Below are 24,043 nucleotides of genomic sequence, written 5' to 3'. Positions count from 1 at the left end.
CTCTTGAGCCACTGGGATTATGGCATGCACCACCCTACCCAGCTATTTCCCTCTGTTACAAACAAACAAACTGTGGAACTGGCTAGTTCTAAGCCATCTGTGATTGTTTCCTCATGATCTCAATCTTCAAATTCTAGTTCTCAAGATATTACATATCCCTTCCTGCTTAGCTCAAAAATAACTTTCTCTCTACAAAATGTCCTCCTTCTTCCACCTATCTTCAAATTTTACATTTCCTGTTTGCCATTCTTGTGACTCATGGCTTACTTCTGTATCAGAATCTACCATTCTTAAAATTTGTTCATTTTAGATACCCGTGGCAATGAACTGTATTTTGACATATTATACATACATGGAGCATAACTTCCCACAGAATCTGCCATTTGAAACAGCTCATGATGTGAAAGTCTGACCTTTCCATTGGCTAACCAGCTTCCTAAAAGCATATACCTTAATTGTTGATCCTTATATGCAGTCTCCCATCCCAAAGCCTGTAAGACAGCCCAGAATGTAGAAAAGGAAGACTGAGGGTTGCATCGACTAAATTACTAAAGCAATATGACATCAGATATTAACAATTCTCCATAGTTATTATAAGTATAACAAATACCTATCAGATAAAATTAATTGGTTTCTTTTTTTTTAAATGAGTGTAACTAACTTTAAGTGGTATGTAATTAATTATAGAATTAAGATATTAAATTCCAGTGTGAGAGTCCTACCTACTGCAGCCCAGTGCTAATCAGTCATAGATTATGTTCCTAGAGCTCATTTACGGCCTCACAATCCTTTTTAACATAGTATTCTGTTAAGGCAGCAGTAGTCAACTAAAATTGGTTTTTAGAGTTCAAGGGAAAAAAAAAAAAAGGAAAAGGATTTTACTTCCCTGGCTCAAATAAAAATAGTGAGGCGTGTGGGCTCTTTGTTTTACATTTAATTTTTTTTAATTTTTAATATTTTAGATATTTAACTGTGGATAAAAGGCATGTTAAACCTGTGAAGATACATTATGTCAAGTGAAATGAGCTAATCACAGGAGAAAAATGATTGTGTGATTCGGCCTTCGTGAGGTTTGTAGAGTGGTGAAATTCATAGAAACAAACCATAGAACAACAGAGTTTGGAGATGGACATTGATAGTGGTTGTACAACAACCATAATGTACCTATGCCCCTGAATTGTGCACTTCTGAATGTTTATAAAGTTCAAATTTATGTTATGCATGTTTTTCACAATTTAAAAAGAAAAAAAACCCTATGGAAGGAGAAGCTTTGGAAGATAAATATAGCCTCCTCCACTACCTGGACACCACATGCATTTTGATTTTGGCACGGTTGGTCCCAGGTCCTCTGTTGGCTTTAACTTTGTCAAGCTGACAAAGCCATACAACTGGAATGGTGACTGAATTTGGAAGGGGGTTAATGCTCCCAGTTGTGTGGTTAAGGCAGATGCTGACATGTGGAAACTAGGAAGAAAAGCTGTATGTGTCTCTTACAGGTGTTGTCCCTGATCCAGTGTGTGGAAACTTTATATGTTCAGTCCACTTACAGTCACCTACATGAGAAAAACAAACTCTGGGCAGAAAGGTGATTCAGAGGGCATGACAAGATGACTGTGTGGCTCAGGCTGTCTGTGAGGCCAAGATGGTAGCCATCATTGATACAGCCCCTGTCCGTGCTTGCTATCCATTGCCCTTTGTGCAACAGGGAGCTTTCAGAGTGGGCTAGTCTTGCTGCCAACTTGAATACGTTGTAGCAGTACAAGATTTGGAGTTCCTCTTTAGATCAGTGTTCTTGGCCACCACATGGTTAATGTTCCTAAGAAAGGCTGTTTTCCATTCAGGTATTGAATCCTGTGAGGCCAGGGGCCACTGTCCCACATCCACCTGATGATTTCAGGTGTTGGAGGTAGGGGAAGGTGGAAGGGGTGGCAGGGCACGTTTTTTGGTGGTGTCAAGATTTAGACGTGAACCATGCGCGACATTGCATGCCTATAATCCCAGAGGCTCAGGAGGCTGAGGCAGGAGGATCCCGAGTTCAAAGCCATCCTCAGCAACAGCGAGGCCCTAAGCAACTCAGTGAGACCCTGTCTCTAAATAAAATACAAAATAGGGCTGGATGGGGCTCAGTGTTCCAGTGACCCTAAGTTCAATCCCCATTACTCCCCCCCCCCGAAAAAAAAAAATCAGACTCTAACGCGAATCTCTATTGCAGTCCCGAAAACCGAGAACGAGGTGCCCTCGCCAGCCTCCTCCCACCACAGCAGCACCCAGCCGGCCTCGCTGACGGAGGAGAAGCGCACCCCGCAGGGCAGCCAGAACTCGCTCAACACCGTGAGCTCGGGCAGCGGCAGCACCAGCGGCATTGGCAGCGGCGGCGGCGGGGGCAGTGGCGTGGTCAGCACCGTGGTCAGCACCGTGGTGCAGCCCTACGACGTGGAGATCCGGCGCGGGGAGAACGAGGGCTTCGGCTTCGTCATCGTGTCCTCGGTGAGCAGGCCCGAAGCAGGCACGACCTTCGGTGAGTGCTGAGCAAATGCATTTGTCCTGGTTCCCTCCGCGCCAGGGCAGGCTCTCTTGCCAGGGGAAGTCAGCCAAGATCTCATTAACAGAAACGCTTTAATGCTTTTTGCTTTGGGTAATTAGAGTCTTAATTGGGGATGGAGTCTCTTTGGGAGCTTTTTCCCTCCTAAAGTTTGGGGGAAAAAAATAACCCTTTTAGTTTTCATTCTAAATGTGTGATAGCACAAACTTCAAGCCTACATGAGGTTTGCGTGAAACTTAAGCAGCAACTCCTTGACAGCGTGAAGTAGCTGAAGTGTTTGCCAGAGACAGACTGTGGACACGTCCTATGTAGAATATCCTTAATAGCAATGCCCTCAGAAAGTCTTCCAGGTTTATAACAGAAGCATCAGGACACAAAAATGATCAGGAAAGAAAAAAGAGGTGTAAGGAGTTAAACATGACACGGGATGCTCTTCCCAACTCCTCTGTACCCTTTCTCTATCCCTATCTGAATATTTTAAATGTTTAAAGTAATATTTTCCTGTTTCTTGATCTAAGAATCTGGTTAAGATCTGGGTTCGAAGTCATTTGATGTTGGGTTACATTCTAATGTCGGGGGTTTCAGCCACGTATGGAGAAACACCAGTGTTGCTCTCTCCAAGTCTTTGCTGTCTTTGCACAAGGGAAAACAACAAGAACTCAGATGAGTCTATCAGATGGCTCTATTTCTCCTTACAATGGATCATAGATAATACACTTCAAAAAGATGCACCTTCCTGATAAGATTTCAAAAGTCCTTTGCCATCTCCCAGGCGTGGTTGTTAGTAAATATGTGATGGGAGAAGGGGAAGAGCCATGAAGGCTCTGACATTTACCTTAAGTGACCTGACCACTTGAAGCCTGATGACCAGTGGCCTTGGTCACTCACTGGCTAGGAACAGCAAGGTGCTACATCTCCTTAGCATTCTGATCCAGTAGAACTCACTTTGCATCCATTTAGCAGGTTGCTTCCTGCTAAAGCTGCCTTGCCCTTAAGTTTTACATTCTGAAGGAGACAGCCAGGTCTATGCATGTGTGGCTGCAGTAACAAACACCCCTTACTAACAGTGCTTTTGTGAGCTACATTAATAAAGTTATCATAGCATGTCCTGGCTGGATAACCTGACAACAAAGCTAGAGTTTTTTTTAATTTATTTTTTGTGTGTGTTTTGTTTTGCTTTTTAAAATAATTTTGGAGATTTTTCTGCTTACTTTAAAAAAGAAAGTAAGAGGAGAAAAGAAACCCCAAGTTGTTTTTTTCCTTCAAATCTACAATTTGACATGTACCACGTAATACCTTCAGCTATTTCAGAATTCTTACATTCAGTTTCTAGAAAGAAAGAACAGATATGTCGGGTTTCAGGTTATGTGTTGTATGATGAATATTGAATGTTTTTACTTACAATTTGGTCTTTGATTGTTTTCCTTTGATTCTTACAATCAAATTAAACTTTGCCTAATACCTTGCATGAGACTTCTGAGCTGTGCAGCGCTTTCCTGGGACCTGCTGTTTGATACCTTTGCCATTTGAGTTCTCCTTGGAGATGAGCTAAACTTAATCGAGACCTTGAGTCTGAGTCTCCATGCTCCAACCACACCTGTTTGTTGGCTTCCAGTAGATAGCTTACCTTCATTTGAAACTTGGGCAAATCTGTTGAAATCAAAACAATAATGGGCATTTTCCCCCACCTTTGACCCTTCTAAATTATGATGGAAGTTCCAACTCAAGTAGTTTCATGGTCTGCCATGTTAACTTTGCCATCTTCCCAAAAGGTGGCTTCACATCTTTATTGTTCCTAGAAAGACTAATTCTCAAAATAGATGCATATGAATAAGAAACATTGAAACTTGATATCTGATGACCTGGAAATCCCATGTTGGACCTCAAAGCCAATTTCTACCTTTCTCTAGAAGCTAGTAGTGACATGGAGTATCTCCAAGCACTCTTCAAATACCCTTTTCCTGGTAATGCAGATTGTGGATGTATACTAACTGTTGATGAGAAAGGAAATGATGAAAGGAAAAGGGGTTGAGGATTGATTTGAACCTAGCTTTGGATTAGCATCCTCCGTCTGAACGAGTACTAAGTTCTCATATTCCTTTGGGGGGACTTTTGGGAGGCAGGAGGAGGATTTTGGAGCTAATGAGCCTGCTGGGCCCTCCCCTGAAAGCACATGAGATGGGCCGATTGAGCAGAGGTCCCATCATGAAAGGAAGTGTCAAGGTTGGATGCTTTCTTGGCTCATCTCTCGTAATTATGTCCCTTTTCTACAGCTTTCATCATTCTGAATAGAAGGCAGAAAGTGCTGGTCCATTAGTGATTTCAGATTGAATTTGGGGTATAGGAGACTCTTAGACCTCACCACAAAGCCAGGGATTATTTTTCTAAATGGTGAAAGGACAAAACATTGGCAGCAGCTTATACAACAGCTGGCAAAACATGAAGTGACTCTGTGAAAAGCACCCCCATCCCCCGCCCTGCTCTGGGCCTCACATTTGTGGTCCCTAAATAAGCCAACAGTAAGCTATTTGGGGCTCTCGAGTCTCTTTGTAGTTGCCAGAGAGCCCAGATTGTGCAATTATTGTAGGAGGGAGACAAGGGTTTTTCCCTTGGAATCGGGGAATAGCTATAGCCGTGAACTCTGGTTCAGGGCATGGCCTCAGAGCTAGGCACCTAGTATTGCCAATGTTTTGACCATCAGCACAGAGCTCTCCTTTAATAACATTTGCTTAATGCTTTAATTAATTAACACTTAACCTTCTCTTTCCCTTTTCAACCCTTTTTCTCCTCCCTTCACTATATTCCCACGTAACTTAAAAAAAAAAAAAACTTAAAACTCAATATCAAAGCAGGCAATGCATGTGTGGCTATGCCTCACAAAATAGGTCGGATTATTGAGGGGAGCCCTGCTGACCGCTGTGGCAAGCTGAAAGTAGGAGACCGGATCTTGGCAGTAAATGGATGTTCCATCACCAACAAATCCCATTCAGACATTGTCAACCTAATCAAGGAAGCAGGAAACACAGTTACCCTCCGCATCATTCCTGGGGATGGTAAAGTATACCTCTTATCTCTCTCCCTCGCTCTCATGTTTTCTCTCTCTCTCTCTCTCTCTCTCTCTCTCTCTCTCTCTCTCTCTCTCTCTCTCTTTCTCTCTCTCTCTCATTAATGCTCATGTAATTGAATAGTTTTGACTTAGAGGCAGCTTTGTCGGTCCCTAACTGAACATACCCATCAAACCAACATAGCCATTGTTACTAAACCACATCTCACCCTCATCTAATTTATCCCATCGCCCTGGGATCCTATCTTGCTACAGATAGAACTCCAGAAAGTCTCCAGTGTGCCCCTTCAAAATTATACAGAAAACTGTAAGTTTTCATGCAAGTAGTAAAGATTACCTGTTGTTCTATCTGGAACTCATGAATGCCCTTTTCAAATCATCACTGAAATTTAATAGTAGAATATGGCAACTTCTCAAAACTTACCTAATAGGAGTGCAGAGCCAGTACTATGCTCTTCCACAATAAGTGAATGTATCAAAATTTTTATTTAATGAGAAAATCTTAGTGTTTATGCCTACTTGATTTGTCCTAATTTTGGGGGGAGAGGGGTACTGGATATTGAACTCAGGGGCACTCGGCCACTGAGCCACATCCCCAGCCCTATTTTATTTAGAGACAGGGTCTCAATGAGTTGCTTAGTACCTGGCTTCTACTGAGGCTGGCTTTGAACTCACAATCCTCCTCCTTCAGCCTCCCGAGCTGCTGGGATTACAGGTGTGTGCCATCACTTGTAGCCCAAATTTTTACATGTAGATGAAGAAAAAATTAAACATCTTCATTTTTCATAGATTATATTTACATTAAATTAGAACTATTCTTTTATGCCTATTTGCTTGACTCATTAAAGTCAAATCGTTGGTTTTTCCCTACCCCACCTGCTGCCAGACCACCAGGACATTTGCCAATGTTGGCAGTGGCACTTAGTGGGTGCAGACTAGAGATGTTCCCAAATGTCCTAAAGTACACAAAAGAACCTCCATAATAATAACCCAGTGCAAAAATATCAGTGTTTGTCTTCTTACTCATATTTTGTAAACATGAAGTTGATAACACTAATATCAGTAAGTATAGATTGCATTGGCACTTAAATCCTGAATAATTGATTGATAAATAATTGATCCTACACCAACCTAGCCCTTGGGACAAAAGTTATAACTTGTTACAAAATGTTTAATTGCCGTTTTTCATTCTTTCCATACATGTTATAAAATAAAATACATATTCTAAAAGCCACTGAGTATTTCTCAAGAGAGAAATGTGGTTTATATAGATAGTGCTATAAAAACATGCTATGCCATAGATCCAATAAAGTAAGAAAATCAAACATTTTATCTGGAAGTCATTCACCAAATAAGTATTTTTATATAGTAATTATGAGAAAGTGAGTTTTTTGGTTCAGGTTTTGATTGATGTAGCTAGTGATTTTCAGAACAAGTAAATGCAAAACTAAACAGTAAATATTTGAAATTTTTTCATTCTAAGAACAGAAAACTTTCTTTGTGCCAAAAATATCCCATACCAATTGGAGAGAAAGAAAATAGTTCCTTGAATGGTGGTCTTCCTCACCCTCTTTCCGATCATGGTTAGTAATTTACCATCTGGTCTGAAGTCCATTCCACCAAATTACCACTCTGGAAAGCTATTACAGTTTACAAAAGTGAGCACATGATGATAAAATGTGGAAACATAGATTCTTAATGGAAAGGATAAATGAAACCAGAAAAATGGAGTGAGGAATGGTTCAGAGACCGAAGACATGTTTATTTCATACTATAGATAGATTGCAAAAAATAATCCAGAAGAATGGGAAATAGGAATTGACTTGCTGGTTCTGTACTGGTTTGTTTTAATATGGGAATGAGAATGTCTCAGAAAAGAAGGAAAGAAAGCTCTCCTTGCAGGAAGGGCATAGAGAAAGAGCTTGAAATCAGAAAAGACAAACATATGCAAAAGCAACTAATACTACACTGCACATACTAGGTGTTGAGTTAGTGAAGTAGAGTCACAGTATTTTTGAAAACCTGAACCCCCAAAAATATAATGCACTGTGGATTGCCCCTAACAGTTGGCAATAAAAAGGAATTCTTAAAACTTCAGTGCGTATAAAATTCAGGCAGATCTCTTGTGCTCCTTAGAAGATAGTAAAATAAAGTAGTGAAGGATTGATATCTTTAAAGATGGCCCATGATCTGCTGAGGTTGATCTCATCTAAATTGTTTCTAAAATGTTCTATCATTGTTGCCATGATAATAAAAGTTTTTGCCAGTGACTTTGTAAGTATCAAGATCTAAGTAAAGGGAATCACTTCTATCAGAAGGTGAAGTACAATGCTCATCTTTAAGGGGCCATCTTGGAAATCAGAGCAGAGGCAGGGGAGTTAGATTTCTGGGGGAATTAGATAGCAATCCAGGAGAATGTCTCAAACACCTACAAGAAGTAGAATGACCATGACAGTGTGATGAAGAGAAAATCTTGCTTGATCTACTTCCTCTGTATGCAAGTTAGACATGGCTGACTGTGGAGGTATAGGGAGGTGCTCTCTGGTCTCCTTCAGATCTTTCATTCTGATATTTACCTCATCAAGTAGCCCAAAGACCAGTTGTTTCATGGTATCTACAAGGAATTTGAAGTTTTTAGCTAGCATGGTTCTAAGAGATCTATCATGTCTGAAATACAGTTCTTAGAAACTCCAGGAGGCACTTCGAGAAGATTCCCCCTCATTTGGACAGTGCTCAGAAACCCTCTGAATCCACTATTTTTGGTACCAGGGATTGAACTCAGGGGCAATCAACCACTGAGCCCCATCCCCAGCCCTATTTTTTGTATTGTATTTAGAGACAGAGTCTCACTGAGTTGCTTAGAGCCTTGTTTTTACAGAGGCTGGCCTTGAACTTGCCTCAGCCTCCTGAGCCACTGGGATTACACATGTGCGCCACATGCCTGGCTGAATCCACTTCTTTAACTCATGCTACCCAAGTCTGTTTTCTTGTCATCAAATTTCTCATTCTTTTTCCAGTTTCCCTTATCTCAGACTTTAGTTTCCCTAACTTGCTTCTCCCATTTCTTCTCCATTACCTCTCTAACAAAACTCCAAAATATAACTCCCTTTTATTTGGCATGTCTATGCTGTTAGAAGGTTTACCTCCACAGATCTTAGGCTGTGACCAGGGAGTCTATACTTCTCTGTCGTTTATGAATTTGGGGTCAGGTTGGGAGGCTGAGTTAGGGGAGAACCTTTTCTTCTGTGAGATATGGGCAAGGGATAGTAAATACACAACAGCCGCACAGAAAGGCCTAAGTAGCTGAACAGATTGAATCTGAACTTGATCTCCAACAAGTCAGACCACACTTGGATCATACAGAAATGCCCATGTAGTCTTATTCTGAGTGGGAAGAAGAGTAATCAGAGCAGAGCCTGAACCAAACTAATGTGGAATCATGTTCAAGATAATGAGAATATCTAAGAGCTTTATATATATATATATATATATATATATATATATATATATATATATATATAATTTGAATTGTGGTCTTGAATTTCTTCTTCAGTTCACCTGATTCAGAGTGTTTGCTTTTAGAGGAGACAAGCTGGCAACACAGATATTGCTATTTCCTTGGCAAAGGTATAGATAGTAAAAAGTCCTCCCTGAACTTTCCACATATTTGTGGGGTTCAGATTTTCCAATGTCACCTTCAGTATTTATGACGCATATGTTTACACAATCAAATATTTATGAAAGAAATGATCATGTTCTTTGTTGATTTGCTTAGCTTTTCATGTGGATTCCGGAAGGAAGGGTAAGAACATTGACATAGGAACAAGGCTAGAATCATAATCACTTGTCACAGAGATAGGCTGAAACCCAAGGTAGAAGCTCCTGTCAGAAGAGTGAGGGCCCTGATTTCCAACAGCCTCATGACATGCTTAAGAGCTGTTTTTCTTGATACGTGATTGCTATGCAAAGTATATTAATATCCATTTTCATTCCTCTGGGAGAGCTAAAGTAGGTATAAACTCTGTTTAATAAAGAATGTGGGAGGCACTTTCTGGAATATCCATAAAAATATCCAATAGGTCCATCTGTTTTAGTCTTTTAAAAGTCAAATACATTGACACTCCTTTATAATATCGCTGCTGGAGGGTGAGGAGGCTAGACTCTTTTTCAGGCTCTTTTATGTTTTTTTTTTTTTTTTCCTATTATACAGGGCAAGTTTTGCTTTGGGGATAGAGCTATAAATTTTTGATAATGGACTCATCTCTATATTTTAAAAAGTTAGAACATTTCAGCAGATACAATTTTGGTTTAATTCCAAATGAAGACTTAAAAGTTTCTGAAAAGAAGTCTAACTTTATTGATATTATAAAAGCACCCTGGAAATCAAGGCCATGCTAAAAATTTTTTGGTCCTCTGAAAATAACCCATGAAATTCAAGCAGGGCATTTTGTATTTTGGTTAATCTAGGATACTGCCTAGAGAAATTGGTAGCAGTTATGCAGTAAAATGAAAACATTGCTTACATGAATGGAGGTGTCAGTCAGGTATGATTTTCTGGATACCAACACAGATCCCCATGTGAACAGTAAGACTAAAAGCACACTTTCAGGCAAGCCCGAGTTTGATTCCCATTATTTGTCCTGGGTGATCCTAGGCAGTTTCCTACCTTTCCTATGCCCCAGCCCCTCCATCTATAAACGGGGCAATAACTTGCACTTGTTTTATGAAGTGGTGGCCATCAATTGAAGTAGCGCACATGGTCGTAGTCCCAGTACAGTGCTTGCTTGGCACTCTGTACATGGTCTTGTAAATGGTGGTTATTCATAGATTTTAAAAAATGCAAAATAAGGAAAAGTCCGTGAGCTCAAATAGGTATTTGCATATTAAGCATTAATTTCTTTAAAATGCTCAAAGTGAAGCTGCAACCCTAAAAAAATATTTGCATGTAAATAAACAGCAAATGAAGGATAAGAGGAAAATTAATAAGGACATTCTGTTTATATGTGTTTTGAGTGATTATCTGTTATATTTCATTAAATCATGAAAGCAGCAGAAACATGAAAAATCATTTGAGAATAGGATTCCATCTTCCTGGAATATTCCAGCTACCAAGAACACACAATAACTCCAAATGGGAACTTCTTCACAATTCAGTAATTCTAATCACTTTAATTACAAAGAAACGTTCTTTTTTGGTACCCTGATTGTGATTTCCCCATGGCCCAAATGATCTTATGATTTCCCAGAGAATCTTTATAAAATGAGTTACAATGAGCTGTATGAGGTTAGCTAAAGGACCAGAGTTTATGGGAGTTCTGGTGAGTGTCACTGACAGTCTGTGTGTCCTGTGTACTGACCCGGTGGATGACTTGTATGAAATATCACTTAGATTCCTCGGTTTTGCCAGTTAACTGTGCTTGAATAGGAGTGATATGAAGGTGCTAATGACCTTCCAAATGCTCTAAAAAAACCATTTACAATAGTAATCCTAAAAATGTACCAGTAATGTGCTTTTAATATTATAATAATACATACTAAAAGTATGCTAATAATTTTTTTGAGCACTAATGTGTCTGGCACTGTCCCTAACAGTTCCTCTTAGATCATCACTGTACCACTTTCCTTAGATACTTCTGTCATTCTCCTGTGCAGATGAGGAAACTGAGACACTGAAAGTTGAAATGGCTTTGCTCTCGTCCTGTCTAGTGCAGCCTACTATGCAAAGCAAGGCAATCTGACTCAGAATCTGACCCTTGTAACCATTTGGCTAACCTGCCTCCCAGTAAGCTTGAGGCACAGCCTTTGCCTGACCCAAGGGTCTCAAGTCACACTAGCTCAGTAAATGCTCTGAAGAGTCCATAGGAACAAGCAACCAGACATCTGTGTCCTTTTTGTTTCACCCTTTAGTTCCCAGACTTAGTGGATCACAGGTTCTTTTCCTTCAGAATCTGTAGAAACATTTGTAGAACACATTGTGAGAAACATTGTCCTAAAACACAAATAAGATTCATAAAACTATGCTTTCTACTTACATTATCTTATTAATCTTGGGCATGGCTATAAGAATCAGGGACATTTATGGCTGGCATATAAACTGTTAAAATCCTCCTTAACCTTCTCTTGCTGCAGAGAGTTTCCCCACAGTAGTGTAGTGAATGTGTTGAGTGCGAGCTGTGGTCTAGCACTGATACTGTGCGTCTCACATCCTTTCATCCTGAGAGGGACAGATCGATCGGCAGCATTCCCTCGTCCTGTGTGAGAAGAGCCAGGCACACCATTAATGGGTGGAGAAAGAGGGATTTGAATTCTGTGTGAATCTCAAACACATACTTTTAACCCCTGTGTGTCATGAAAGTAAAGTAACAGGACACCAGACCCGAATTGAACAGTGTTCTCAGGAAATTAAAATGGAAGAGAGACCACCAGCCATTGGGTGCATAGAAGGTCTCTTATCCCAGGACTGTAGGGGGGCAAGGGGTGGGGAGGGGAGTGGAAGGGAGGTGGGGGGGTAGAGAGAAAGAGAGAGAGAGAGAGAGAGAGAGAGAGAGAGAGATTGATTGATTACAGGCTTCTTAGTTTGAAGTACTTAAAATATTATCCCATAGAAACCTCCTTATACCCAATGTAGTCAACAAACATCGAAATACTAGGAAGCATAGAACTCAGGGAATCTTCTAGACCTCATGGTTCACTATTAATTAAATGGGTACTTGCAGGCTAATTTTAGAACCTAACAACCACAGTTAGTATTTTCTTTTCTTTCTTTCTTTTCTTTCTTCTATTTTTTTGTTTATTTTCATGTGGTGCTGAGGATCAAACCCAGTGCCTCACGCATGCTAGGCAAGCGCTCTACCACTGAGTTACAGCCCCAGCCCCTAGTATTTTCTTGATGAGAAAATAAAAGCCAAGTTCCTGAGCGTCCATTTAAGAATAAATATTAAATGTATGGCTCGCTCCTAGTGGTTGCTACTTGCCTTGATTTTAATGGAGATATTATTAGCAAAAAAGCATATATCTGTTACCATATGAATGATTAAATTTTAATACATATACATGGATGTGTTATCTATAGTTTTTGTTTTTTTATGATTTTTTTTCAGATTCTGAGTCTCCAAACTTGTAGAGATTATGAAGTTGCTTATGAATGTGATGAGTGAAGAAGAAAGTCAATTTACATAGGAACATAATCCTATTCCTTACTTTAAAGCAGCTTCATGATTTATACAACTTATGTTTATAACTCTGGTTCTTCTAATGCAGGTTTTAAAATTAATCTTTCATGAGTGATACTAGATGGAGATCTGTCAAGAGTTCCATATTTTCACTTGTGCTTTATGAAAAGCAATGAGGAAGAAAGGAGATGTTATTTGTGTTTAAAAATATGTTAGCTCACTTCTGAATTTAATATTCACATGAGGAAATCAGGCATACTCACCAAATGCTGCTGATAAGTTGCAGGAAATGTTAGCAGGGACATTTATTAGCAGCCTGTAAAATCCTGTGAAATACCTCCGGGGTGGCCCAGTGTTTTGATGGATTGCCATCTCTCAGTGGCGGGGAGGAGTCAGACACACCCATGCTGGCTGTAATTTTAGAGCAGCTTTTCCCCTGGCAAACCCTATTTCATTTGAGGGAATGTCTGCTTAGGAGGAGGGTCACAGTGGGGGGCATACATGAGCCACAGCAGAGAAGATCTTAGGATGGTTCATTAAATTCCTGAGTCTTTAGAAATTTGAGTCCAACTAATTGAAATGGGGACAGGGAAGTCAGATTTGTCACTTAGAGACAGGGTTTCTGCTCACCTCCCAGCTGGATGATGTCTTCTCTCAGGCCTTCATTTCTTTATGCTCTGTCCCACAGAGTCCTCAAATGCCACCTTGCTGACCAATGCAGAAAAGATTGCCACCATCACCACCACACACACCCCTTCTCAGCAAGGGGCCCAGGAGACAAGGTCAGCTGAGACTTTGGTTCCTTTTGTTACTTAAAAGGGGAAAAAGGGACCTGTCCTCTCATCATGATGAGGCATGTTTTCCGTTCTTTTCTCTGTCTCCCCCTGCATTGCTGTTATATTTATTTCTCTCACTTTGGCAGGAACACCAAACCAAAGCCGGAATCTCAGTTCGAGTTCAAAGCTCCCCAGGCTACGCAGGTGAGGGTCCTTCCCCCCCCCCTTTTTTTTTTTTTTGTTTTTTTTTTTTTTTTGCTCATTTCCTTCCAACTTTCTGAAGCTGTTTTTACAAAATATTTTTTGAAGGGCATCCTTAATTTAAAATACACAGCCTTTTGTGCAGGGATTTTCCACATATATACTCATATTTGCTTTTATTTTACTACCTTTGAAAAATATTCCTAGATATGCTTTGGTAGGGAGAGAAAAAAATAAGACCAAAATACTGAAAAGCTGTCACAAGGATCAGTGGTCAGAGAAAAAGCAAAGCACCTGTTTGCAAATAACTGTTTGCAAAATCATAGTTCTTCAAGAAAATCTTTTTGTTGTTGTTTTTTTAAAGTGGTTTTGGGGACTTTGGATTTCAGGTGAGAGCCAGGACACCTGCCTCTCAAGATGGTTAGCAAGTGAAACAAATCTGGGAACTACTGGGTGATGCCAAGATAAATAGGTTTCTGCTGGCCTCTGTGGACCCTTCAGTAGTCCACTTGTGATCTTGCCCAAACAGAATGGAAACCATTCCTCAGACTGCACAGGTTGGCGTAGACACAGTGCTAATCGTAAACCCTGGTGCTTCTCAGGCCAGGCTCAAGGAAGCTGAACATCCAGCCACAAATGGATGGTATCATGTGATGAAGAAGCTTCCTGCCCCAAATGCAGATTGCAACCTTCGTAGATGAATTTTAATATGTGCATAGGTATAAGCATGATCCTACTGTTTCAAATTCTGGATTTCCAACTTCTGATATTAATGAAGATTAATGAGGATGATGACTAATAAGCACTTAAGAGTCACCAAGAGAGGATTAGAGACTATGCCTTTTGGCCAAATCAACATGACATGGAATGTTTGGGAAGAGATGAGAGAAACATGTGTGGATAGCAGTTCTACCTGAATGACTGCATTTAATTTCTTTAAATAGGAGCAAGATTTTTACACTGTGGAACTGGAAAGAGGAGCCAAGGGATTTGGCTTTAGTCTTCGAGGGGGTCGAGAATATAACATGGACCTCTATGTTCTGCGCTTAGCAGAGGATGGTCCTGCAGAAAGATGTGGAAAGATGAGGGTAAGTAGGGAAAGGAGGCTGGAGTAGATGTGAGGAAGCATCTGTAGTGACTTACGTTTTTCCTATTGTTGTTGTTGTTTGTTTTTAGATATTCATGACAGTAGGGTGTATTTCGACATGTTATACATACATGGAATTCAACCCATTACAATTTTGATTCCATTCTTGTGGCTGAACATGATGTGGAGTTTCACTGGTCATGTATTCATATATGTGCATAAGAAAATTATGTACGATTCATTGTCTTTCCTGTTCCCATTCCCCCTCCATCTAATTCAATAAACTTCTATACTTCCCCTCCACCCTCCCTTATTATGGGTAAGCATCCGCACATCAGAGAGAACATTCAACCTTTGGTTTGGGGGGAATGAATTATTTCACTTAGTATGATAGTCTCCAGTTTCCATCCATTTACCAGCAAATGTCATGATCTCACTCTTCTTTATGGCTGAGTAATATCCCATGGTGCATATATACCACATTTTCTTTATCCATTCATCCATAGAAGGACACCTAGGTTGTTTCTGTAGCTTAGCTATTGTGAGTTGAGCTCCACTAAACATTCATGTGGCTATGTCACTGTAGTATGCTGATTTTAAGTCCTTTGGGTATATGAACAAGGAGTGGGATAACTTGGTCAAATAGTGGTTCCATTCAAAGTTTTCTGAGGAATCTCCATACTACTTTCCAGAGTGGTTGCACCAATTTGCAGTCCCACCGGCAATGTATGAGTGAACCTTTCCCCAAATCCTTGCCAACATTTATTGATAATTGCCATTCTGACTAGAGTGAGATGGAATCTCAGAGTAGTTTCAATTTGCATTCCTCTAATTGTTAGAGATGTTAAACATTTTTTCGTATCTGTGTTGACCATTTATATTTCTTTCTTTTTATGACTCTCTATGTTCTATTCCTACCATGGCAGATTGGTGATGAAATTCTAGAGATCAATGGCGAGACCACCAAAAACATGAAGCATTCTCGGGCCATTGAACTGATTAAGAATGGTGGCCGCAGAGTTCGTCTGTTTCTGAGGCGGGGAGACGGCTCGGTCCCGGAATATGGTGGGTCAAACTATGAAAACATTCCTTCCTTCCCTGGCATGACTCCATGACTCTGTCTCCAGAACGGCAGCAGGAAAGTCCTTTCTGTCTCCCCATTCACCAGTGTCTTACAGCCTCTCGCACCATGTGATTATTTGCTTCGCTTGTTCTGAAATCTCTCCACATTTCATCTTTTTGCTTGCTTCTGTGGACTGGGGCAAGGCCTAGGACAAGATCTTTAGAGCCCCCTTTCTGATAATCAGAGAGAACATTTTGTCTAGTCCGACCAAGAGCGAAGGAATGTTTGTTTGAACTGTGCCAAACTGTTTCTCAGATCCAATTGTTAGCACAAAATGACTCTATACTCCTTTTAAGAAGCAGGAAAGCAGGTTTCCTGAGTGATATGATGAGGCACAAATATATATATATTTTTTTTTCTTTTTTTTCGGTTACTTGATGTCTTTATTTAAGAGGCGTGAAATTTCAAGATGATTTGGGGGCTTTGCTCACCTCCTAGATGCTCTGCGTCCAAAAATTCTCCATCCCTCCACTGGTCTCTGACCCCAAATCAGACCACCTGAGCCCACTACTGTCAAACGAACAAAAACTGTTGACATACTAGCCATATGTTTTTAAGTGATGAAGGACGAAATAGATTCCCAGTGCTCATCATGAGGGAAACATGTTACTATACCTTTCCTATGAGGAAAGCCAGGTTATACGTAGAGTTCCTTTGTCATATCTTTAGACATGATTTGAGTAGACGGCAATGATCTTTACCTAGCTTAGTGTTCTGATGGCAAAATATTGTATATTGTAATAATTCTGTCCTATTTATTTGAGATTCTTGTTTAAAATTTAAAAAAAAGAGAAAAAAAAAAAAGCTATGCCCTAGATGTAGGGCTTTTTTTTCCCAACCAAAGGTCTACAAAAGTTTCTATAGAAACTGTAATTGAATGATCCCCATATACATTGGTCCCCTTTATTAGGGATTTATCTGTTATCACCCTCTTTTCTGAAAGTCACTCTGCACAATTCCCAGTTGCATTTTTGGACTTCCTTGATGAGATCCTTCATTCAGATGTAGCTCAAGGAGGGGAACAGCTCCCATGCAGGCAGCCTCCCCTGGTGTTGGACATGGGTACAGGTGCACAATATGAGGGATCCGAGGGAATGGGGGAGGGTGGGTTTCAGACAAGGCCCCTTTAGGCCCGGCCAACCACAGGGGAAGTTCATGACGACATTCAGATGACATGGCTGCGTACTGTACTAAACTTCTGACTGTTAGGTGTATTGATGCCACTGAAGCTGTGTAACATTGTCTTCCTTTTCTGTCTTCCCTATGCCTTCTGTCGGATGTGATATTTCATTTGAGAGTCATCGTCAGTAACCTGTGTACCTTCTCCAAACCTATGTCTGTTGCACTGAGGATGAAAATCCAACACTAACAAATGTTCTTTGGGCTAAAAAAAAAAAATAATAATAATAATAATAAAGATCATTTAAATACATGGTTTTCCAAAAAGGGTTGAACATTGCCAGGGTTGTGCTGCTGTAATGTTTCCATGCGTCATTTGGACTAAACCTCTCTAATTCTATTGATTAGAGTCACAAATGGGTTATAATATGTTAAGTTCCAATATTTTTCTGACTTGATTGGAACCTGCTTCTCTGTGAGGCTATTTTTGTAATGAGTTTTTGTACTTAATTTAACTGCCGCGGTCTGGGGTGGGGGGGTTGGGGAGGGACTTTGTTCTTTTGTTGTTTATTGTTAATGCTCTCCTATGCCAGCCTGTCATTGTTCCAGTTGTTTGAAAAAAAAAAAAAAACAAAAGGATGCATTCATTGTCTGGGTTCTCAAGTCATCTGATGGCTGTCTAAAGACGTACGTCATGTTCCAATTGCGGTCTCTGCAGCCTTATTTGAGTGTTGCCTTAGACTGTCTGACTGGACAAATAAACTCTCTTTGCCCTATGTTAACAAATGCAGATTTTTTTTCTTTCCTCCTTGTTATAGGGAATCTAAATGTTCAACTTTTTCTCTTTCTCTCTTTCTCTTTCTCTCTCTGACTGTTCTTGGTGCTGGGCCCTCCCTTCTACAGCGATGATACCTCCTAATATCGCTGCATGTATGAGAAATGAAAAGCTCGGGGAGGCTTGCTTCTACCTTATGGGCCATAATCAAACTACGGTTTGTAGCTCAATCAATACTAGGTGTTTCTGTGCTGTGGCCTAATTTCCTCATTGCTTCTGCTTAGCTCTATTTTGATATGTTTGGCAATTCATTCTGAGCACCCTGCGTTCTTGGAATTGTAAGTACACCGCTGACCCCTGTTGAAGTGTTGCTCTCCCTTGTCTTGAAAGTAGGCATAATAAGATTTCAAGGTTAGATTTAGAATAGTGATCTGAGGACCTTCCCTTACCCAAATGTCAGATGACTTTTGTCTTCGTTCTGATAGTCCACCCAGCATTTAGAAAGAATGGTCCTTATACCACAGAGCTCTCGCCCAGATAGATAGGGCTTTGCCAGATGGGAAGAGATTCCCCCATTCTTCAGGTATCTCTGGCATTCTACAGCCTAGGGGCCAAATCCTGACCACAGCCTGTGTCTGTAAGTAAGATTTACTGATGCATAGCCACACACCCATTTCTGTTTTGTGTTGCCTGTGCTTTTGCCCCACAGTGGCTGGTTTGAACAGTTGCAACAGGGACTGTGGTCCAGAATATTTACTACCTGGCCTTTTAGAAAAACTTTGCTAATCCCTGCTTTAGGTTATGTACCTGCTTTTGCTAAAAGCCATGCTGGGTGTTGGAAGATCTTTCATGAAACATTAATTGCTGAATAGAGATCTGGCTGCCTCATGAAAGATCTTTTAAGAGCCCGGGTGATTCCCTCCTCTCTGTCACATGGGTCTGCCCTCCATACTGCAACACAATATTTTAGGCTCCTGGAGTTTGTTGCGTTTAGTTGCAACAAAGCATCCCTGGGCTCTCATAAATTCATGATGCTGCCCTGCTTTTAAACCTGTAGACATCTTGGTGGTATAAGAAGCAGTCTATAATAGTGAGATCCATTATGCCATATTCATACATGCATATAATTTGATCACTCTCCTTCCCCAGTCATGTATAATTATAATGTAACAATTTCAAAAGGAAAAAAAAAGGAGCAGTCCAGTGGCTCCATAGTTCCTCGATATTGTTATGACTGCTTCATATATCATACAGAAAAACTGCCTTTAAACTTAAGGATTTTGTGAGCCCTGTCTAATTGCAAATGTGTAATTAACCACCTCTTTCCCCTTCCCTTTTATCTACCAGAAAGCTCTGCATTTGAAAGATGGTTCCTTATTTTTGAATTTACACAAAAGTAGACAAAATAGTTGAATAGCACACACAAAAGTATAGTTCAGTGGCCCCTCAAGTGCATGTGACATTTGCCAATCAGCACCTGGCCATTATGGTGCTGCCACGATCCCCTTTGCTCAACACCTTGGATTATTGTTTTAAAGTATAAATATTCTTTGCATATGGTAAAAATACGTGAATCCTGAGTGTGTGGTGTATTGGAGTCTTCATCTCTGTGTGCACACATTTAGATCACCACTCAGATAAGCCATAGACTACTTCTGTCCCCCAAGAAGCTTCCTATGCCCCTCCAGGTCAATGTCCTGGATTATTTTTAAGCAAATCAAAACAAGCATTCTTTAAAGGAAAGGAGATTTTCTTTCTTGGGGGCAGTGTGGGGTGGGGAAGAGGAGAAGGGTTGGTAGATGGGGAGGAGAGAGGCAGGGGATAGGTAAGGGGGTGAGGTTTTGGCACCTGTAGACAGACTACCTGGGGTGTGCCTTTAAAGACTAAAGTCATGCCTGATTTAATAAATTCTCTAATGATCTGTCTGGGGTATCAAAAAGAGCCAGATGCTGAAAGCCACAAGTACCAGTTGGTAACCCTAACTAGTTGCAGTTATACATAACGTAACCCAGACTGAGTTGGCTTTGACTCTGATGGCTTTTAACAGTTGTTTGTTGTGACTAATGAGTCGAGCACGGGAGGGAGCGGGGACTGGACCACGCACGTCCTCCCTACCTAACTGGGCCTCTCTTCTCTCTTCCTCGCAGACCCCATCAGCGACCGGAACGGCCCCTCCGCTGGTGCACAAGGCTTTCCGGAAGTGAGGGCCGGACCGGAAGTGAGGGCCGGACCGTCCGGCCGCCAGCACCCATCATTGGAGTCCAGTTACCCACCCGACGTTCACAAATCATCACCACATGGGGAGAAGCGGGCACACGTGAGAGACCCAAAAGGCAGCCGAGAGTACAGCAGACAACCCAATGAACACCACACCTGGAATGGAACTTCCCGAAAACCCGACGGCGGGACCTGCCGACCCAAGGACCGGGCGCCCGAGGGACGCCGAGACGCGCAGGCCGAGCGGATGGCGACCAACGGGCCCAAGAGGAGGTCCCCGGAGAAGCGCCGGGACGGCACGCGCAGCGCCGACACCACCCTGGAGAGGAGGGAGAAGCCCGAGAAGAGGCGGGAGGGGTCTCCCGAGCGCCGGCGGGAGCGGTCCCCCACGCGCCGAAGGGACAGCTCGCCCAGCCGGCGGCGGCGGTCCCTCGAAAGACTCCTGGATCCCAGAAGGTCCCCGGAGCGAAGGAGAGTGGCCTCGCCCGAGAGGAGGGCCAAGTCCACCGATCGGAGACGGGCCCGGTCCCCCGAGCGCCGCCGAGAGCGTTCGCTGGACAAAAGGAGCCGAGAGGACCGAGGTGGCCACCGCGAGCGGGAAGAGGCGACTCTGAAACAGGAATTGGGCAGAAGTTCCAGAAATCCCCCGGAGCAGAGGAGGCGACCTTATAAAGAATGTAGCACCGACCTCAGTATCTGAGACTTGACACGCATTCCAACCTTTACCATGTCAAAGGTTCTAAGAGGAAGGTCACAAACCTGAGATAATTTAGTTTTCTTACCTTAGGAAGCATCTCTGACACCTGGTGATCCTATGAATAGTTATAAACATTTTATGCATTTGAGATCTTCTAAGAAAAAAAAAATATATATGAAAAGTCTTGTGCCTGATGTATAAAAATTAAAGAAAGTATTTTTAAATGCATACTTTTTTTGGAAATTATTTGCCAAATACCGGCCCAAAGGGATATAGATTTTGTTTCTACAGAAAGCGTAGAATTGTCAAGATTTTTTTTTCCCTTTTTTGGGGGGCAATCTTTTTCTCTCCTGTTAAAATGGGGTGGTTGGTCATGTTTCTCTTTAAGGACGGGAAATTATTAAGTTTAATTAATGATCGAGACTGTTATATAGTGATGTAGTGCTATACTGTAGACAGGAGTTTTTCTTCAAAGCAAAAAGGCAAACTTCTATTTGTAAAAACTGGGGACCTCTTAGGATGGATTAGGATTGCCAATGATCCTAAAATTAAGCAAACAGTAATGACAAGACTACTATTGCAAATGAAGGATATTTATAGCTTTTTAAACTGCGGCAGCATAAAGAAATTTTTTTTTTGTCCTTGGATTAGAATTGATTCAAAACAGTTTGTACTCTCTCTGGCCCAGGAAGGCACAGAGACAAGAAGGTTGGCTGCCATTACCAAACACGGCTTAAGCACAGATTGCCAGGTTCATTAGCATCTCCCCCATGGAATAAGATCTCATTTAAGGCAGTGCCATGGCAGCCTTACTCAACTACTAGAAGGAACAGACAACCTACACCTGTGTTGTTTGGCCGGTGGTCTGATTTGAAGCTGAATATTTGATGGAATGTAGGACAGTGTGCTGGGTATGAGGGAGACATAAATATCACCATGATGAAAAGTATGGCCCCCTTTTTTGCATAGCCCATGATTGCCCTTTGCCAAATTAGGGAGGAAGGAGTGACGTTTGGTGGATGAAATTCTCTTTTGAGAATTTAAAGAAATGACAGCTGGGGCTGCTCATTCATAGAAACGCCAATTGCACTTTGAAACCATAACGTTTTTAGATTGATCAAAGGGGAAGCAAGGAAGTGATCCCAGTGGTTCTAGTTCTGGTTGGGAAACCTCTGCCCTCATGACCCTGTCCTTTAGTCTTTGGACAGCAGAACAAAAACAATGATTTTTCTTTTTTACAAGACCCATTCTTCCTGAAACCCTCAGGTGGTGTGGTTGGGTCGGCTGTAGCCCCAGGATGTGGTTTAAATGGATTACTGCCTAGCTGAGCCAAAACGTTTGCTTGTACCTGTTGGACCACTACAGCAAACCGCTGCTTACAGTGCATTGTGTATTTCTGTAGTACTGTTTTGCATTTTCCATACAGACACAAAACTTTGCAAGTCAATCACTGTTGTTCCCATGGTACTGTATTGAAAAAAAAAAAGATAAAAAAAAGACAGCCAGCCAATCATTGTGTGTACAGAGTTAAAAATTGTAATTAATAGAGCCTGTTGAAAAAAAAATGTTGCCTTTTTTTCTTGTATAAAAGAGAATTTATGACAAAAATTTAGCTGTGAGGAATGTGATATGTGTTTATATTTCTGAATATGAACAAATTGATTCATGGGGATATATTTTAATGTAAACTAAATCAGGTATATAAAGTTGTTTTAAAATGGGAGACTATATAAGTAATTCTCTAAAGCTTTAGTTGGTTTGGGATATCATCATTTCTTCCATGGTGAGCCTGCTTGTGAATTATTAAGCACTTGTTTGCATTCTCTGTTCTTCACTCATTTTATTTCTTACAGTGTGCTATGGACTTAATGCTCTTTCTGTATTGATGAAAAGCAGTATGTGGGCCAATCTTTTTATAAAACACTATGCATATATAAATATTACATTGTTCATAGCTTTATTTGATTTATGGGTTTATACACAACACTAGAATGAATAGCTATAGTAGTGTGGACATTTACAAAACAAGTTCCTTTCCTGGAACAGAAACAATGTACATTCTGTAGCTAAAAAGGAGGGGAAAAGTCTGTGGATGCTATTTTTATTATCCAAGTTTTCCATGCAAAGCTTACATTGAGCTGTAGGAGGAAGACTGAGGAAGAGTACAACTGAATAATGATGTTTTTTCCATCAATTTCCTAAGAGCCAACTTGGAGATTTTATTCCTAAGGCTGCAGTGCTAGGATTTTTCTCACTAGTTCTAGCACAACCTGAGATGTTAAATGACTGACACTCTCATTTGGGGTCCAGGGTTTTAAATAATTGAAATCAAGGTGCATTTTTGGAGTGTATCCTTAAGTTAACATCTTGACTGTCTTGCTTGTTGTAAGAGATATTTGACGTGTTAAAAATCTGTGCTACCGCCCCAGCTTGTCTCAGTTCATGAGGACTTTTGGTGTGGTAATTTCACCTTAGTTCCACACATCAGATTTGCTTTGAAAATATTGTACTGTACAGGGACTATGCATTAAGCAGAAAGATTTAGTTTTCTTTGAACTACTGTAACCTTAAATTGGAAACTGATTCTTGTGAGCCTACTTTCCCTAACACCCCACTCCATGTAAATGTGTTGATGAGCGATGATGGATGAGAATTTTGTATGACTTAAACCATTTAGGAATTCCCCTCCCTCTTTTACACAGTTGATGCCTGAAAGAATGTTGGGGAGCAGAGTCAACACCCTACTTGTATTTTTTAAGTTTCTTTTGTGAAAGATTTTTTAATGCATTTTTACTGTAAAAATACATGGAAATGTATGCATTCCATAACCACTATTGTTTCTGGATTGATATCTTCCTTGTCTCCTCATTGTTTCAGATATATCAGGGTCAAATCATGAGTGGAGGGTGCCTGATTCAAACTCCCTGAAATACCATTCTGTTGAGAAAGGAGTTATGTCTTTGAGGTAGAAAAGTGCTTTGCCAGTCTGGCATCGTGGTGCACGCCTGTCATACCAGCTGCTCGGGAGGCTGAGGCAGGAGTATATCTCAAGTTCAAAGCCAGCCTCAGCATAAGTGAGGCCCTAAGCAACTCAGTGAGATCCTGTCTCTAAATAAAATACCAAATAGGGCTGGGATGTGGTTCAGTGATGGAGTGCCCCTGAGTTCAATCCACAGTAAAACTGCCTCTGCCAAAAAAAAGAAGTGCCTTGCTATTCAAAGTGTCATCTGTGGATCAGCTGCCTCATCGTCTCTGAAGAGTTTGTTAGAA

At 41.0% G+C, this 24,043-nt stretch overlaps 1 protein-coding gene across 8 annotated transcripts in view; it reads left to right on the top strand.

The window, feature by feature from the left end:
* Positions 1-22,716, top strand: part of MAGI1 (membrane associated guanylate kinase, WW and PDZ domain containing 1) — a 610,526-nt gene extending 587,810 nt beyond the window's left edge. For 2 of the 8 annotated variants that reach the window (XM_081283977.1, XM_081283978.1), the window contains exons 18-24: positions 2,213-2,518; positions 5,392-5,595; positions 13,467-13,560; positions 13,701-13,758; positions 14,700-14,843; positions 15,769-15,907; positions 20,007-22,716. In XM_081283977.1, coding sequence (XP_081140103.1) covers positions 2,213-2,518; positions 5,392-5,595; positions 13,467-13,560; positions 13,701-13,758; positions 14,700-14,843; positions 15,769-15,907; positions 20,007-20,776 — 1,715 coding nt within the window. In that variant the 3' untranslated portion in view covers positions 20,777-22,716. Of the gene's footprint in view, positions 1-2,212; positions 2,519-5,391; positions 5,596-13,466; positions 13,561-13,700; positions 13,759-14,699; positions 14,844-15,768; positions 15,908-17,987; positions 18,077-20,006 lie in introns of all 8 variants that reach the window. The other 6 variants (XM_081283980.1, XM_081283981.1, XM_081283983.1 and 3 more) reach the window with 5 other exon arrangements.
* The last annotated feature ends 1,327 nt before the right edge of the window (positions 22,717-24,043 follow it).

This window comes from Spermophilus citellus (assembly GCF_964194105.1).
Source record: "Spermophilus citellus genome assembly, chromosome: 3".
NCBI lineage: Eukaryota > Metazoa > Chordata > Mammalia > Rodentia > Sciuridae > Spermophilus > Spermophilus citellus.
Note: the sequence above shows the minus strand (reverse complement) of the source record. Positions and strands in the feature narration are given on the sequence as shown.